Genomic DNA, 18,530 nt, shown 5'->3' on the forward strand with positions numbered 1-18,530 from the left:
CACTTTATGTAGAAGCCAAAGAAACCTCATTTAGAAGTTGTTCATCGAACAATGAGGTATGCCAAAAGCACACTTGACCGTGGCTTATATTATAGGAGCAGGACGTGTGAATTAGTAAGACACTGTGATACAAATTAAGCTGGCAATCATGACACATGACTATCGACCATTAAATATGCTTTCAGTTTGGGATCCATTACCATCTCTTGATGCAGCAAGAGACAACCTAACTTTTTTCTCTCTCGCTCCCGATCCTTCTCATTGTCTCTAGAAAAAAAATCAAACTTATCATCATCCATCATTATCTAAACTTATACATTAATTAAAACAATAATATATGTATAAATAGACTTGCATTGAGCGGACTTAGGGAAAGTATAAATGAAAAAGGATTATATGAAACTGGTATATCATGTTAGTTGTATCCTTTTCCTACAATTTATTGTCATTTCAATATTTTCATCTTAAATTTTAACGTATCATGTTTGATTTGATTTTTTTCAGGATAATAATATTAAAATTTAAAGGAAAATGCCGTAAACTTTTCATTATATGTACGTGAGTTAGAAACAATTAAATGAATTGATAGCTTTCTTAAAGCTTTGGTATTATTGCTTCTTTAAACATTCAAGCTAATTTTATCTTCTATTCAATTTAATCCCTCATTTCTTTTGCATAAATTATTTTATATTTGCTCCCTCAATTACTTCAACTGTTAAAAACCACATTAGACAACCACAAACTTTCAATACAAACTATAAAATCAACATAAAAAAAATTAAAAACCTAATAAATAGCTAATTTTAAAATTTATATAAAATATTTAAAATAATGGAGTTGTGGTTTCCACGTGGCAAGTTTTTAGGACTTCACGTGTCAATCAATATTCGGACAAAATAGAAGGGGAGAGCGACAGGTAGTGGAAATCCACGACGAAACACAAAAACGGACCAAAGCTTCCGATTCGTAGATTTTGTGCTGTAAACCAGAAAACAAATACCCAGCTCCACCGGTTTTGGCGTCAGTTAGCCAATCCTCGTTCGACACGTCAACTGAAAGAAAAAACTTTCTCATCCGTGTTGAGATGTTATTGATTCTCTTCACATGGTTATCTTAGGATTGATTGTATCAAACAAATTTTTAGATTTTAATATGCCGTCCCCTTATGTATCAAGCTAAGAAACAGGCTTACAACTACGTTTTGTCTAATTTAAGAACATAAAATCATTTTTATAATGTTCCCACCAATTATAACCATAACATAAGAAAAGTCATATAAAAATCGAATTAATGGAGACAAAATATGTATATAAATTTTAATTTTTATTTAAATAATATTTTGAATTAACTTGATCCAAATAAATTTGATTTAAATAAATCGAGTTTACTTGATAGTTACTATTATTGTTTATAAAATGAACCGATTATGCTTATTTTTAGATTTTTTAATGATTAAGCAAAAAAAAAAAAACCGCTACTATAAGATTCAATGCGGAAAACCTTGGTTGGCAGTATCTTTTCCTTCATGCCTTTATTTACATATCCTTTTTCATTTTTTAATTTAATTATTTTACAAATAACGTACTTTTCAGCTCAATTTTCCACTTCCAATTTTTCGGTGGAAAAAGAAAAAGAAAAAGAAAAAGCAAGAAAGGAAGAATCCTTCTTTTGGTAGTGATCGATCTTCACTGATTTTTTTTCTTTAATTGTTTCTTTCTTCAATCCAATCTCAAACTTTTGAAATTCTGGTAATCCTTTGTTTTTTAAATCCATTTTATGCAGATTAATTTAAAAAAATTCTGAATTTCTCATTCTCTTAACAACGAAAATCAACGGTGATCTAGTGATCCGATCCATCCCATCTGATGATTAGTTTCCAATCAAAGCATCAATCGCAATTGAATTTCTCAATTCTCCTTCCTTCCGATGCTTTCTTTATAATTTGTTTTAATTGCTTAAGATTTCGCCTCAAATTTGATAATTTTTCTTTTTCTCTTGTTTCTTTTTCTTAGAAATCGAAACCCTAAATCCGTTACATTTCCAGTTAAAAGAAAATCAAAAAATTTTCAATGGCTGATCGGAGTAGGTTATTTTCGATTGACGATCTACCGTCGCATCTAATTTTGGAAATTTTAACGTCCGGTAAACGGTTAAGTGCCGTTGACCTAGTGTCGCTGGAGCTGACTTCGAGAACATTCGGAGGGTGTCACGATGTTTGTCCCACGAAATGCAGGTCGCTGGTTGATTTAGCCGCGTTTCAATTGTGCATGACGAATGGGATATATATAGGGATGAATTGTAGTAGTCAAAGGGACATTTTTGAACGGTGTGATGGGAATTGGAAGCGACTTTTGAGGTTTTTGCAATCAGTAGAGCAATTGTCGGACATGGTCCAAACCTCTGCAGGCAATGTAACTATTTCTTTTTCTTTTTTTTAATATATTAATTTTGATCATTTTGCTTTTAGAATTAATAATTTTTTGTACTTTTGCCTGTTAACTTGAGAAATGGCTCAGAAGTTAGTTGGGATTTAGTTTCTGTTTGGTTTCTTATGGTTTGCTCTTTTTGGTGTGTTCGGATATAAATAGAAATACTAGTTCTGAAGGAATTTAAAGTTACATTCAGTTTTTGTGAATATTAAAATGCCTGGTTTTTAGTTTTATATGGAGAATTATGATTTAACTGGTTAGCATAGATGATTTAAAGCAATTTCCGGGGCAACATGAAGGAAATAGCAGAAAGTAAGTGATAGAAGCAACAATTGTTTAAATGCTTAAATTACAACTTAAGTTGAAATTTGGCTGAACTCTACCTGCTTTCACTGTGGATTATTCGGTATTTAGTTTGGTTGCATTTTTGCTGGCTTTAGTAATTAGTTGTTTGATGGTTCCTTATCATTCATTTTTTGCTACACAAAGAGGTTTGTTTCTTTTTTTTTTCATGTTGATACTTGATTGCATCTTTCAAATCTCTTATGTTTCTGTCTCCATCTCTTATATATCTTATATTGCCATTAAATGAGTTCTGGTTGCTCAACACTTATTATCAAGTTTGATTTACCAGATGCAGATAACAACTGGAAGGTATCACACATTGCTAATTAGGAATTCATCAGTGTACTCTTGTGGTTCCAGTTTGTGTGGTGTCCTTGGACATGGTCCTGAAACAACACAGTGTGTAGCATTTACGAGGATTAACTTCCCTTCTCTAGCTAATGTGATCCAGGTGTCGGCCTCTCAGAATCATGCTGCATTTGTTTTGCAGTCTGGAGAGGTTTGTTACTCACCTTTATTCAGTTTGCCATGTTTTTCAGTTGGCCAATAGCATACACAGGGTACATTTCGTAAACGAGCCACATATATTCTTTCCCTAGCAGCTGATGTCAATTCTTTGTAATTGCATACGGATGTTAGTGCTTGATGTGGTTTTGAATGTTTGATCCAGCCACTACCTCTGAGAAAGTCAAATATTTCATGACTGGAAATGATGATAACATAATATACTGTGAATTTGTGATAACGTCAAATATTCTTAACAGCTATGTTTCTTATTGCTTAACATGGGCAACCTTTTAGTCTATTCATTGCTGGATAGATCAATTCCTAGTATCTTGATTCGGCTGGATTTGGTAATAAGTTTATGAAAATGTGAACCCTATGGGAAGGGTTCATAGCGGTTGCAACCTCTGCGTGGACTTCATATATTAAATTCAGGCAGAAACAAGCTGAACCTAGCCTAGAAAGCAGAATGTATAAATTTACAAGTCTGATTTGGTTATATTTAGCTCTTTTAGAGTATGCATAGCCATCTACGAGCCTGCACTGATGGCTCTGATGCCTGATTAGTTGAGCAGGCCTTTGGTTGAACTTGGTTTGCTCTGGTGAAAAGCTTGAAATTGGCATACTTGAGCCAAACTCCAAAGCTTTGTTGAATGAGCTCAGGTGAGTTTTAATCTGTCTTGGCATGATGAACTCAGGTGAGTTCTAATCTGCTTTACATGATGAACCAAGCTCATGATACTTGAGTGTTATACAGAACTATAAACCTATTTTCTCATATTAGAGATGCCTCAGTTGATTATGATTTACTGATCCTAGCCTTTCAATGTATATAAACTTCCATAGTTTTGGCTAATTTTATATGTTTTTCACCCACTTTACTTTGTGGTCACAATTTTGTGAATTCATGCTTATCGTTTCAACATTTAAGGATGTAGGTGATCAGTATACCAAGTGGTTTCCATATTCATAGTGGCACCAATACTTATGCAGGTTTTCACATGTGGAGACAATTCATCCTTTTGTTGTGGCCATAGAGATACAGGCCGCCCCATCTTTAGACCAAGGCTTGTTGAAGCAATGAAGGGGATTCCTTGTAAACAGGTGTAGTGTATATCACCCTCATCGTATAGCGTAACATGTAAATAATAGTTTTGCTCGAGAGTTTTAGCAGCTTGTACTATAGGTTCTACAATAAGTGGTTCTTAAACTTCTTTCTATGTTAGTATTAGTATCTTATCAATATTGGTTGTATTTTGTTGTTGCTTCTATCATTGATGCTCTGTCATCTTCATTATCTTTCCCTGCGTCATTTTGAGGAGGAGATAGTAAAAGTTTTCACCATAATAGCCTAACGTTATTGCTACCATGCCGATGTTTGCTGTCATCATTATAACTATTGAGCTTCATACACTGATTATTTTCATGAATCCTGTCAAGTATGATGCTTAGATTTGCATTTTGTTTAGAAGAAGTCAGTATGCAGTATTTTGTTAAAATGCTGTTTATGTTTGTTGGTGATAAAGGTTTAAGCCATCAAAAATCATGTTGTTTGTGATAGATAAAGACTTCATTTAATGTTCAAGGTCAGAGCAGAGAGAGCTTTTGCAATAAAGCAAAAATTTAGTATAACCTAAAGAGTGGATTTTGAAGATTGACTGTTATTATTCTCATGGCAAGAATTTAGTAAGAAGTTGCCGCTTCTTCTTTTATCATGGTTTCAGGTTGCTGCTGGACTGAATTTTACTGTGTTTCTTACAAGACAAGGGCTTGTTTATACATGTGGAACTAACACACATGGGCAGTTGGGTCATGGTGACACTCAAGACCGACCAACCCCCAAAATGGTTGAACTGCTTGAGAGAGTTGGCTCTGTAGTTCAGATTGCTGCTGGCCCAAGCTATGTTTTAACTGTAACTGACAATGGAGTAGTCTACTCATTTGGTTCTGGTTCTAATTTTTGCCTTGGCCATGGGGAGCAGCAAAATGAATTCCAGCCACGTGCAATCCAGACATTTAAGAGAAAGGGTATTCATGTTCTTCGTGTCTCTGCTGGTGATGAGCATGTTGTGGCAGTTGATTCGAGTGGATATGTGAGTCTCTCCATTGGAGTTGAACTTTGTGGTTGTTTATTATGCTCTCTTTTTTATGGTTTTACAATTTTCCATGCTTTTTGCAGGTTTATACCTGGGGAAAAGGTTACTGTGGTGAATTAGGCCATGGAGATGAGATCGATAAGACTCTTCCTGAACACTTGATTAGCCTTAAGGGTCAGCTTGCTGTGCAGGTTAATTTTCTCCGTCCTTATAACATTTTTATGCTTCATTTGGTAGGAGCATTATTTTTTCAACACGTATTAGTACATGAGTTAGCAATAAATTAATCTCACTTGGTAATTTTTAGCCACTCACATGACTTATTTTCAGGAAAGGGAAGGAAAATCTTTTATTTTGAGAGGTCATTTTTTTTAACTAGGGTTTACTCATCCTTCCAATTTCAAGCTTAAATTTGTACTGATAACCAAACGAGGCTTTAATGTGTTTGAGTGAATCAGAATATACTATTTAATTCTACTTGCGAAGATGACCCATATCAAACTCAAGCACACTGTTCTCTTAATGAGTTCAAGAGTTGAACTTCTATTCTATGTGCTGATAATATTTAATTGTGAGTGTATCGAAAAGCTTGCTGACATGCCTTGAAGCGTATTGAAGCTAAGATGGATGCTTGTAACCTCCAGCTTTCAGTATGCATGCATCTCTATTCATGACTATATTTGTCACAAAAAGAATCCAGTTGATTTACCAATAGCTGTGGCCGGGGGTTAGTTAGTAGAGTGTTGGACTCTTAGATTTAGTAATAGCAGAAAAGAAGAATGATGAGGGTTACCATTTGATGTAGGTTTGTGCAAGAAAGAGGAAAACATTTGTTCTTGTTGATGGTGGTGCTGTCTATGGCTTTGGGTGGATGGGATTTGGCAGCTTGGGTTTCCCAGACAGGGGCGTATCTGACAAAATTATGAGACCTAGACTCGTTGATTGCTTGAGAGATCACCGTGTTTCACAGGTTAGCACAGGTCTGTACCACACTGTGGTGGTAACTCATCGGGGGAGGATGTTCGGGTTTGGAGACAACGAACGAGCACAACTTGGTCATGACACACTGAGAGGTTGCCTTGAACCTACAGAGATTTTTATTCATGAAATGGAAGACGAAGCAACTCTGCTTTCAGAAAGCAGATGAAATGCAATGAATTGCATCTGCTTTTATGGAGATCAGTGACGACCGTCTTGTGTTCCTACTCGAGAGGTGAAACACCGTTTATCCCCCCTCATTAAAATTCTTGTAGAATTATATGAATTTTTAACTCCGCATTCTGGATGCTGACTGTTATATTTTATAAAGTTGCATATGTAGGCCGTGATAGTTGCTTTTCCCCTGCTTCTATCCATGTTTGTTGTTAAGTTTTACTTATTCGAGTTCAGAAGATTGCTTTGTTCTTTATTGCCCTATTCTTCTCTTTCAATCTGCAAATCATCATAACTCTCCGGTATGAACTCAAGATTTATGGTGAATACAATTGTGAATCTTCCATGCATACTTAAATTGCTTCAGTTCTTATTTCTATATATGATTTTGAAAATTTAATCTCAATTTTGCTTGGTATATTGACTATATATATTCAGTTTTTTACTATGTCCTGATTAAATTTTGGTTCTGTATGAAACAAAACAACCAAAACCAGGTTGTTTGATTCATGCATAGTCATTTTCATACCCTTGTGTTCTCATTTTGTGTTCACATGCAAATTTGATATGATGGTACGATCATCCTAATATATTACAAAGTAAGGAGGAAAAAAAAAGAGAGTATACCTGTTAGCTATCCTTTTCATATTCATAATATTTTCTGCATGACAAAAGAAAGAAAAAAAAAGGCCCCACCAGTTGGATTGATAAGACTAGGCTTTGCAAGACATGGCACTATTATTTTCCAATGTTGTCTCAATCGACTAGACTGGAAATTGATTGGGTTCCAGTTTAGAAAGAGGTAAAAAATCGTTGATCTACAAATTATAAACTGGTATGAACTAGTTAAATTAGATTTTATAATTTTATAATAATTTATTTGATTTGAATAGGATGAATCAATCAGATTAAAAATTCAACTGTCAATCTAATTAAAAAAAAAATTGTTACGTTCTCCCCCACCATTTCCCTTTCTTCCGGAGACAGATTGTAAAGAAAGAAAGAACGAAATATATTGACCAACAGGTATATGTATTAGTTGGAAGATGATTGTCGTCATCTTTTATATCTTACAAAATCTGACAGTAAGATATCTTGCGTAAAAAAAGCTTGTTAGATTGATGAACCCTAGAGAAGTGTCAAATGGTAGCATATGATTTGTAGATTCAACCTCGAAATCACCATCTTTGAAACTGTTACTGATTAACTCATTAATTGCTTATCCGGTTTCTGAAGTGAGTGTCCATTGTGGGTGTATAATATATATACCATACTGCTCGTTGTTCCAGGTCATATGTTTGAACGAGGAACAAAAGATATATCTAAAACCTGAGAAGAGACACAGTTATATTGCCTTTAGATTGTGATAATTCACCTACTTCTTTAGGACCACCATAAATCGATGGCACCGTCATTCACATGCTATGTGAATCTCGAGCTGGGACGGTCACGAGCCACCGATGTCCCCATCCGACGATGATACAAGACTGCTGTCCGTGGAAAGTAGATTAAGACATAATTCCCATCTTAAAACAGTGGAGATATTTGTTTCATCTTTCAACATTTTTAGCCTCATTTTAGTTGTCTCTTATTGTTTCTGCTGATCACTGACTGCTCCATAGGTGTTTATTTTACACCTGCCAAAAAAAGAGATTTTTAAAATAGGAAATAAATAAACCATTTTCCTTCTAAAATTAAAAATGCATAATGATAAATTTAGTTTTCTATCGATACATTTTTTTTTCAAATTAACTATTTTTTAGTTAAATTTGACCATTAATTTTTTGAAAGGATTCAAATCACTTTTTTAAATGACCGATTAAAACATTAATTTTTTAACGATGTTGGTTTGGTGACTCGTATGACAGTCCATGTGTAATTTAATTCGATATGATATTATTTGTCTTATATGACACGTCAACAAATAATTTAAAAATTATGAAAATATTAAAAAATAAAACTAAATTATAAAAAGTTCATAAAAAATTAGCATGAGGTACACATAAATTACCATGTGGGTTGCTATGTTTAAAAATTTAACATTTTAGTTGATATTTTCATTAAAAGCTTAACGTTTTAGTCGGCATTTTCATTAAAAATGATGGTCAAATTCGACTTTTATTAAAAGGTTGAGAATCAAATTTAACTCAGAAAAGTAAATGCAATAAAATATGTAAACATTAAGGATTTAATTTGTTATTATGCTAATTAAAAAACTCGACATTTAATGTACACATAATAATCATATATATCCAATGATTATTTATAACATTATAAGATCTAAAGGCATGTTGCATTCTCAAGGAAAGAACATGATTCGAATTTTGGAGACAACTGTCACAAATTTTGAACATAAACTATAAAAGAGACATGAAAAGTATAAAAAAAATCTCATATGTAATGTATTTAAGTTAGTTGGTACAAATATTATGCTAGTTGGAATCAAATTGTGCTGACTTCTGGTTGGTACCAAGAATATTATTCTATTGTAAGATCATTAAATAAAGAAAATATACTTTTTCATGGATAGGGGATTTCGACCAAAATTTTGTAAATTTATCCTTATTATTATTTAATAATAAAAAATTAAAATTTATTTATAATAATATTTGTTTAAACTATTTTTATTTAAGAATTTGATTCAATTTTTTACCTATCAGATCAATTCAATTATAAAATTATTGAAAATTTATTATTTTTACATAATAACAAATATTATTCTAAGAGTTTTGTTATATTTTTAAAATCTAAAAATATATAGAGATGATTAGTAATTTCTATTATCTCAAATTTATCATTTCATATCTTATAATCTAATATAACCATTAATTTTTTTCTTTAATAAAATGGGTTGCAAGGTAAGATTAATTTTTAAAAAAAAAAATAGGCCATCACTTAATTTATAGACAAATTCTGCAAGAAATCACATGTTAAAATTCCAACTCAAACCTATTAAATATCGAAATTTCCCCTAGAATCCAATTCCAAGTTCAATTGAGTCATGGTTAACAGGGTTGGGTGTGAATTACCACTATCATTATTGTGGGTATCTTACTTTCCTCCAAGTATAATATATATAATTTTTTTTAAAAATAATATCCGATCCATATTAATGTATCGGTTTTATATATTATCGATGAATAATAATATAATATTAAATTTTATGTGATGACCTGATAGTTAAAAGTGTTCATCGCTTTAAGTGTGCCTTGAGTTTGAGTCATATTAATCGTGTTGGTTGTTTGAGTTTTATCCTGTTATTGTAATTCATCAAAATAATAATAATATAATATTTTATCATTAAATAAATATTAATAATTTTTTAATTTAAAATTTAAAAATTAAAAATTTGAATTTAAGATTACAGATGAGTTTAAGATCACCTTTCACTTTTTTTTTTCAACAAATGTCATTGTCAAACCCCACAATGAATGGGAAGATGCCCTCTTTTTTTTCCACTTTCCCAGGCATTCACACATCTCATTTGTTTGAAGCTTAATCTGAATCCATGCCAACCCCCCCATACTGCAAGCTCAAAAGCTGCTTCTTAAAGGCCAGTATATATATATATATATTCACTGTCGTTTAGACAATACTGCTGGCAACATCATGAACTGTCATCATGAACAACTTCAATATCATTAAAATGATTTCAAACTGGATAAAAGCAACTCCATTTGTGTTCACATGTTAGATTTCAAAGTTTAAAGTAAATGTAAATGTTGATATTCATTAAATATTGTTGTAATAATCACGAAATCAAGTAAAATGATAAGAGTTTATTTATTTAATTAATAGTCGAGAGTTCGATCCATTTATGATCAGTTCGTAATTAGTAAGGGGTGGCCTTCTTTAAATTCAACTCCACCTTCTTAATATCTTTTATTTTCGTATTTATAACTAATGTTCAAAATTTATAATTATTTTTTCAATAATATAATTTTTAAGATTCGAATTAATATTTTTTTAAGAGTACAATGTAATTTGAGATTTTAAATTCCTACGGGGAAGAATCTCTTAACCAGAATCATGAAATAAAAGGCTAAATCCTTTTGCATTTTGCTTTTTGTTGTTTGATATAATCTTAAAAAAGAAAGAGAAAAGATGAGATAAGCTCACAAATATATATAAATATACTATCAGAAATGAAATACCAAACTCCAAATCATCTCAATTCTCACATGACAGTAACAAACAAAACAAAAAATTCCAATATTCACACAAATCTTTTTCATTTTTTTATTCTTCTCCTACCAGCCTCAACTGAGTTCTCTCAGCATTGTTAGCATCGACAGAGATGATCAACCAAAAATTATTAAAAAAACAAAAAAACTTTCTCATCTCATTTTCCTTTTCAGGCCATGGTTTCAAAACTTTCCCGGACAACTTTTAACATATCAGAAAAAGTAACAATCCCAACCAAGCTACAATCTTCTTCTATAACCCAAACATAGTTCACCCTATGAGCAATAGCTTGAATCATCACTGCAACTAGTGAACTCTTTGGATGACAAACAATTGCCTCTGATCTCCTTACCATCCTGGCTGAATAACTCATTGATCTACTTATCCTTCCAGGCCTTGGAAATGGTGAAACTTGAACCGCCATTGAAGATGATGAATATTCCTCATCTGATGAAGATGATGATGAAAACCCACCACAAGACATTGAAACTGTGAAATGTTGAAGCATCCCATTCATGTTTTTCTCTTTTAACTTTGCTGAAACAACCTTGACAAGCTCTTCTGGTGGACCTCCACAGTCAATGTAAGCCATTAAGTCCATAGATGACAAGGTCTTGAGTGCTGCAGCCACTGTCTCATCACAACAGGCTAAAGTGAAAGGTGAAATCTCTCCTATTAGGGTCCTCTCACTGTCAACAACAGCCACTGAGGTTTGTTCCACCAAAGCTCTAGAGATAGCTCCAATGGCAGCTGAGGCAGGTGAGTGATACTCAATGGTGAGGGTATTGGGGCTGATTATGTTAAGTGTGTCAATGGAGAAAGAAGAGATTGGGGAAAAAGACCAATGGAGCTTAATAAGAATCTGATAATATCTTCTTGTGTTAACCAACAAAATGGCTTCTGTTGCTGTTTTGATCTCTTGTTGTTGAACACCTTGGTTTTGATTGGTACCACAAGGTTTTGTGCTCCTTCAAGTATAAGATCAATTGCTTCTAACAAGCTGAAAATTATGAAAATTGATAAAACAAAACTTAAATAAAACATTGAAGAAAAAAAAGCTAGAAATCATGTGTGTATATAAATATACCTGCAAGATGGTTCCACATGGATAATAAGACCAGGGATCTTAGGTAAAAGTACAGAAACTGGTTGTTTCAAAGCAATTGAAGGTGATACCAAATTTTCATCTTTGCAAAGATAACAAATCACATCCACAATGCAAACTTTGCCTACACATCTACTACAACACTCAACATCATCACAATTCCAGATACTAACAAAGTTGTCATCAGAGGTTTTCAAGACCTCAAGAGCTTCAGCAATGGTGGATGTGATGGAAAGTGACCTTAGTGCTGGCTTCCCAAGACACAGGTCAGACAACTCATGTGACAATAGACTTACTGCCATGCAAAAAATAAAAGTACGGAAATTTTGAGTAACTTAAAGTGGGGTATAAAGGGATGCTTCTTCTTTCTTTCTTTTGCTGGTTTTTGAAAGAAAGATGGTGAAACTGGAGATTGTGTAGGGGGTTATATATAAGAGAGGTGATTTGTAAAATGGAGGGGGAAGGGGAAGGGGAAGGGGAAGGGGAAGGGCAAAAGAGAAAATGTGGGTCCAAGTTATTTTGTTTTATAATTTACTACAGTTGCCATAGGTAAAAGTATTATGTAATTCTTGTATTAGAAATTAAATTATATCATGTTTTATTTATTTAAAAAATTAAATATATTAGTTTATATATATTATATTAAAGAGTAGATTGATCTTTCTGTTAAAAAAATTATTTATTTTTATTATTAAAAATTAATTTTTGTATATTAACATAAAATGCACGTAGCATGTCATGTACCACTATTTAATCATTCTACTAATCACATTAATTTTTAATAAAAATAATTAATTTATTTTTTAATTTAATATATGTAAATTAATTTACTCTTTTCTGACTAAATAAAATAAAATGCAAGAGATATTCATTTTACTTTTTCCTATTTTTAGGTCATCTTCAAATGTGTAAATTTACATTTTATAGTACAGGTTAGGTTTACATTATGGTAATTATCATTTCCTTATGGACATCATTAAGTTCTTACAATGGAAGCTTTTTATATTTATGTTTCATATATTAATTTTAAAATTTAGAGATAAATATTAAAATTATACATAAATTTTGATTTAATATATAATTTGATAAGTAAATTTTAATTTAGAGTAATTATACACATGAAACTTTAATTGTGGTTCAAATGTATATGTGAAATTCTAATTTTGATTCAATCATATATATTTAAAAAAATACATCAATTTATTTTTATATAGGTTAAATATAATTATTTGTATATGCAATATATAAATATATAAAATAATGTTATATCAATAATTATATTAATAATTTATGAGAATTGGTTCAAATCGAATTATATATATATTCTATATTTTTCCCTAAAAATTGATAATAAATTTATTAGTAATGTATTTTAATATAATTTACCGTCGGTTAAATCGAATGTATCAATTAAATTGATTAAGTCGAATGTATCAAAACTTGGTTATCAAATAAACTAACTCCACAATTATAAATACAACCCCTAACGTTTATCTAATTTGTCATTTGGGTCTTAATTCTTTTTCTTTTATCACTTTAGCTCTCAACCTTTAAATTTGAGTTAAATTACCTTTTTTTAAATGGAAAAGTTAACTGAACTGTTAAAGGTTTAACGACATTGATGTAATAACTCATATATATGACATTCCATGTGTACCTAATAAAAATAAAAATTCAACAAATTTAAAAAAGCTTCATATTTTTTAAATAAAATTATCAACATCGACAACGAAATACATGTAGACTATCATGCGGGCTAGCACATTAGTACGGTTAAAAAATTAACAATTTTGTTAGCTTTTCTACCCAGCAAAAAAACAATTTAACCAAAATTTGAATGTTGAGGTCAAAGTAATTTCAAAAAAAAAAAGAATTAGTACTAAAATGACAAAATAGATAAACATTAAGGATTCCTGAACTAAATAATTACTAATTTTACAACCATAATTTTTTATTAACAATAAATTACTAATTTATGATGAGTTATCGAATCTGGTTAATTGGTCAAATGTGTTTATCTCTTCTCAAATTGCAGCAATTACTTATCACTAATTAATCTACAACTTTGAATAAAATATGCTTCCCTTCTTATAATTCTTTTTATTCCAAATTTATGCATGGCTCATTTGTTTTTGCATCATCCTTGCTTAATTTTTGAAGTCTTTTTCCTAATTAGAGAAAGAAAGAGAGAGAGAGAGAGAGAGAGATGAAATTAATATTTTATTTCAAGCTAAAAATTTTAAAAAAATTGAAATATATATAAAAGAAGTGTAATGTCTGCTTTTATTGCAAATTTAAGCATTGGGCATGTTGTTCCTACATCGTCCATGCTTAATTTATGAACTATTTTCTTAATTAGAGGGTACAAAAAGAGATGAATTAATATTTTATTTTAAGCTAAAAATAAAAAATAATTGAAATATATAAAGAAAAAAGGTACAATGTCTTTTTCTTTTTGCTCGTAAAATAATTAAAATAAGTAAATGATTATATAGACTTAATCATATTAAAGCTTCTTGAATAACCACACGAGGGTCGTTAAACATATGCAAGTCTTCATCATTCGAAAAAATTATTTTTACTATTGCATCCACTACCTTATTAGACTCTATAAGAATGTATCTCAAAAACCATTTCTCTTCATTTGATAAAATCTATTGAATTCTTCTAACTAGTGTAGAATTTGAGCATTCAAGTTTATTGTCACAAATAGCTTCAACAACCTCAAGATTATCGGATTGGATGGTAACCTCATCATAACTTTATTTTCGAAGTAGAAGTAGACTATCCAGTATGCCACGTAACTCAGCAATAAAGATCGAATACTTCCTCAAAAAGCAATTATACCTCAAAATCCACTTCCCCTTTTCATATCGAATTACTTCACCTACAACAAAGAAACTAGATGTAGTCTATCCAATGTCTTTGATTTATGGCATTTTACCCCAAGCTTATGCTTTTAATTTTGCGGTTTTGTAATAATTTGTAGTAACAATTTGCTTTTAAGAACCCTAATTTAATTGAATCTATTCATTCCATTGCTTATAAGAGATAAATTACAAAAAGTTATCCTTTAAGAAGGAAAGAGAGTGAAACATGTGATGGCATTGATTAATTTTAATTATTGTGATTCAGCTCCTTTTTACTCTAAGTTGAAACAACAATAATTAAATATAATACTAAAATTAACATGTGCATAGACTGGGGATTGGGGACCAAAATGCAGAAGAAAAAAAACTTCTCTATTGTAACAAAATAATACCCAATATTGTATTTAGGCACCATTTATTTTGAAATATTAATTTCTATTTATATTTTTGTGGGTACAATTTATGAATTTTAGTTGATTGAGTATTAATTCGATTGGCATGGACATTATTGTTAGTGCAGGAAGATGTGGGTTCGAGTGCGCTGAAGCACATTATCTTCCTATTTATTGGTTAGGGAGGGGCTAAGGATAGTTCTAAACGTTGTGTTAAAAGGAACAATAATCAGAACCTATAATAAGTGACACCAGAGATATTCTTTTGCTATGTAATTTTCAAAATTTTAAATCAAAATGTCTTTTTAGTGGTAATTAGTACCATATAATTTAAGGGTTAGTATTTCATTAGTAGTGAAATCTTTTAATTCTACAAGCACAGTTAAAAAATTGTCACGTGTCTTTTTTTCTTTATATATTTATTTTTTTAATATTTTATTATACTATATAAGACATTTGTTATCATCCAACTTTACTTGTACAGTTTAAAAATTCTATTGGCAGTGTACCGAAACATTTTGTTCATAATTTAATCGGTCAATTCTCATTTATATTTTTATTTTGTCATACTCAGAATATAAGTGAAATATTATGTAATAAAATTATAAAAAATACTATAAAATTCAAGTAAGACTTTGGTTAGAATGATATAGTTAAGAAATGGATATAAAAACCAAATTTATAAATTATATATAAAACTTTCTCAAAATAATATTAGTTACTTTTTAAAAATAATAAATTTTTAATAATTTCACAACTAAATTAAAAAATAAATCAGTGAATCAAACACTTAAAATATAATATAGATTAATATACATTTTCTAATTAATAGCATCAAGTTAAATATATTCTTTTGATATTAACTTTCAAATTAAAACAAAATTCTTTTTTAGTGAAAAATAAGCAATTAAAGTGCATAAATTAATTCCCAAAAAAAGATATGTTCCTTTGCAAAAGGTATGGTCATGCTCATTTTTGTAAAGACATTCAGCATTTCACCTATGAGATATTTTTCTTTTAGCGAAAATAAAATTAGTTTTTTTTAAAAAGAAATTTGTTGGGAAATAGTTTCTGAAAAAATAAAAATTTATTATTATTTTTAAAAGTAATGTAGTTTTAGTTTAATTTTTTTAGTTTTGTTTTAATTTTTGTTGAAGTCGATTTTGTTTTCTATAAAGGTTTTAATTTAATTTTTTTTAAAATATTTAGATTCGATATAGTATTAAGGTAGAAAAGTATTCAACTTAAATCATGATTTCAAACCAAAAGCAATGACAAATAATGAGCTTTTCAAACTAAATCATGATTTTGTTGTTGCAGTTGAGAAATATTTTTAAAAGTTCGGTTTTGAAAAAAGCTTTTAGAAAGTGTTGTGAAAAGGATGTATTGATAATTTAAAGTTTTGGCATTGTTATAAAAAAATGAAATGGGAAATTAAAATGTTCATTTTAGACATGATGTTAAAAATTAAAAATAAATTAATTAGATAATAGTTAAATAATCTAATATAATCATGCATAAAATATATATTTTAAACACTTTTTAATAATTAATTAATTATTTGTAAATTTAATTATACATGAAATATTTTAAAATTTTAAATATAATAAATAATATTTAAATAATTTAATATAATTATATATAAAATATAAACTAATCCAAATTTTTAAATATATTTTAAATAATTAATATAAATAAGAACGTAAAAAACCAAAAGCATCTGAACCCTAACTTTTTATCTTTGGATGAAAAAACACTTTTCACTACACTTTTAACTCCAAAACCCAGATATTTGGGCTTGGGGTAAAAAAGTGTATTTCCACCCCAACAACAATCCATAACGTTAAAACACTAAAATTTTAGCTTTTGCAAAAGTGTTTTTTGGTTGAAATTGTTTGCCTGAGTTTGTCGTTAGTTAATTTGATGGTGGTGAGGTTATAATGTAAGGAAGTTGATTAAAGTGATGCATCTCTAATTAATTTTTAAAACTTTATTGTAGTAGTTATTGTCATTTTGTATCTCTCCTCTATTAAATTATTCTTGAAGATAATGATATTTGTGGACTATAATCATTGTCATGTTATGTAATAGCAATGGTATATATATATAAAAATTAAAATCAAAACTCTAGTTGATCCTTAAAGTCACCAATTGTCTCCTTCATCAGAATCTATAACTTTTGTTTTGCTTGTTTTATTGAATAAAATTACTCAATATTAGAACTGAGAAGTTATACTAATGAAGCCCAAGATTGAGGTATTAATATTTTGAGATTTCAAGTTTGAGTCTCATTTCATATAACTGATTTATTTTCCTCCAGTTTTATTCTGATTATTATCATTAACTTTAGCTTATTTATTTAATTTGATACTTATACTAATCGATTCTGATTGGAGCTAATATTATAGATAAAACTTAAAAAAAGTTGGGGTTACCTTTGTTAATATTAGAATTGTTCCCCAGTTTCACTGAGGATTTCAATTTTTTAATGAAAACTTATCAACTAATAGTTATTCATTTAAATTCTTTATCTTTAAATTGTAATCATATGGGTATTTGATTATTTATGAAATTTAACTTTATCATAATTGATTAGTTTAAGATATCAGATCAAATACTTCTAACTTATATTTAAAAGAAATTGACTGAGTTGAATTCCCCATTATTATTATTTTAGGTTTAATGATAAAGTTGGATACTAATGTTTAAATGTTTTATTAAAATGATCTTAATTATATTTTTTGAGTCTTTTTGGCCATTAATCTTTGTTCTTTGTTTAATTTGCTTTTTCTAACAGATTTAATGAATAAATTCAAGGTTTCAATCTTTATTTTCTTTCAAAAAATTTCAATCTTTTGTATGTTTGTTTACTGATAAATTTTTCTACTGAGTTAAATTTTTTAGATAATTACGTTTATTTTCTTTAAATTAAGGATTATTTTTAATTTAATTTAATTTATTATTTTCCACATATAATTATCTTATTGGATTACCTAAGTAATAAATTACATCTCATTAAAAATATTCCACATATGAAATTTCATATCATCCCTATTAACTTTTTTAACGGTACTTTCATTAAATCTATTAGAAAATAGCAGATTGAAAAAAAAAATGTTGATGACCAAAAAAGACTCATTTTGACAAAATATGCAAACGTTAGTGACCAAATTTGTCATTAAATTTTTTTCTCTAGGTATTAATGCGATACTAAATTAACTTACTGAGTGTATTATACTACAATTACTTCATTTTAAATAAATTAAATTTAATACACATTTTTAGAATAAATTATTGTGAATCCTGAATTGATTTCACTACAAATAAATTCATTTGCTACATTATTTAAAGTTAAAATTAAAATAATTAATAAAATAATTTTATTTTAACTCTTTTATTTTTCAATTGATTAATAATCTAATTAACTTCTGATCCCATACACATTTTCATAA

The 18,530-nt window shown here is 29.5% G+C and overlaps 1 protein-coding gene and 1 pseudogene across 2 annotated transcripts; one reads left to right on the forward strand and one right to left on the reverse strand.

The window, feature by feature from the left end:
* The first annotated feature begins 1,447 nt into the window (after positions 1–1,447).
* On the forward strand, positions 1,448–6,782 carry LOC107903556 (probable E3 ubiquitin-protein ligase HERC3). Of its 2 annotated transcripts, XM_016829638.2 has the most exons (7): positions 1,516–1,671; positions 2,013–2,411; positions 3,064–3,273; positions 4,272–4,382; positions 5,003–5,371; positions 5,458–5,565; positions 6,180–6,782. In XM_016829638.2, exons 2-7 carry the CDS (start codon positions 2,070–2,072, stop codon positions 6,519–6,521), a joined length of 1,482 nt encoding a protein of 493 aa, XP_016685127.1. In that variant the 5' UTR covers positions 1,516–1,671; positions 2,013–2,069; the 3' UTR covers positions 6,522–6,782. The 2 variants fall into 2 exon arrangements, with proteins under 2 accessions (XP_016685126.1, XP_016685127.1); XM_016829637.2 differs by having other exon boundaries at positions 1,448–2,411.
* Positions 6,783–10,741: 3,959 nt separating this feature from the next.
* LOC121216903 (CBS domain-containing protein CBSX5-like) lies at positions 10,742–12,226 on the reverse strand (annotated as a pseudogene).
* Between the last annotated feature and the right edge of the window lie 6,304 nt (positions 12,227–18,530).

Source organism: Gossypium hirsutum, chromosome D05 (assembly GCF_007990345.1).
Source record: "Gossypium hirsutum isolate 1008001.06 chromosome D05, Gossypium_hirsutum_v2.1, whole genome shotgun sequence".
NCBI classification, from domain to species: domain Eukaryota; kingdom Viridiplantae; phylum Streptophyta; class Magnoliopsida; order Malvales; family Malvaceae; genus Gossypium; species Gossypium hirsutum.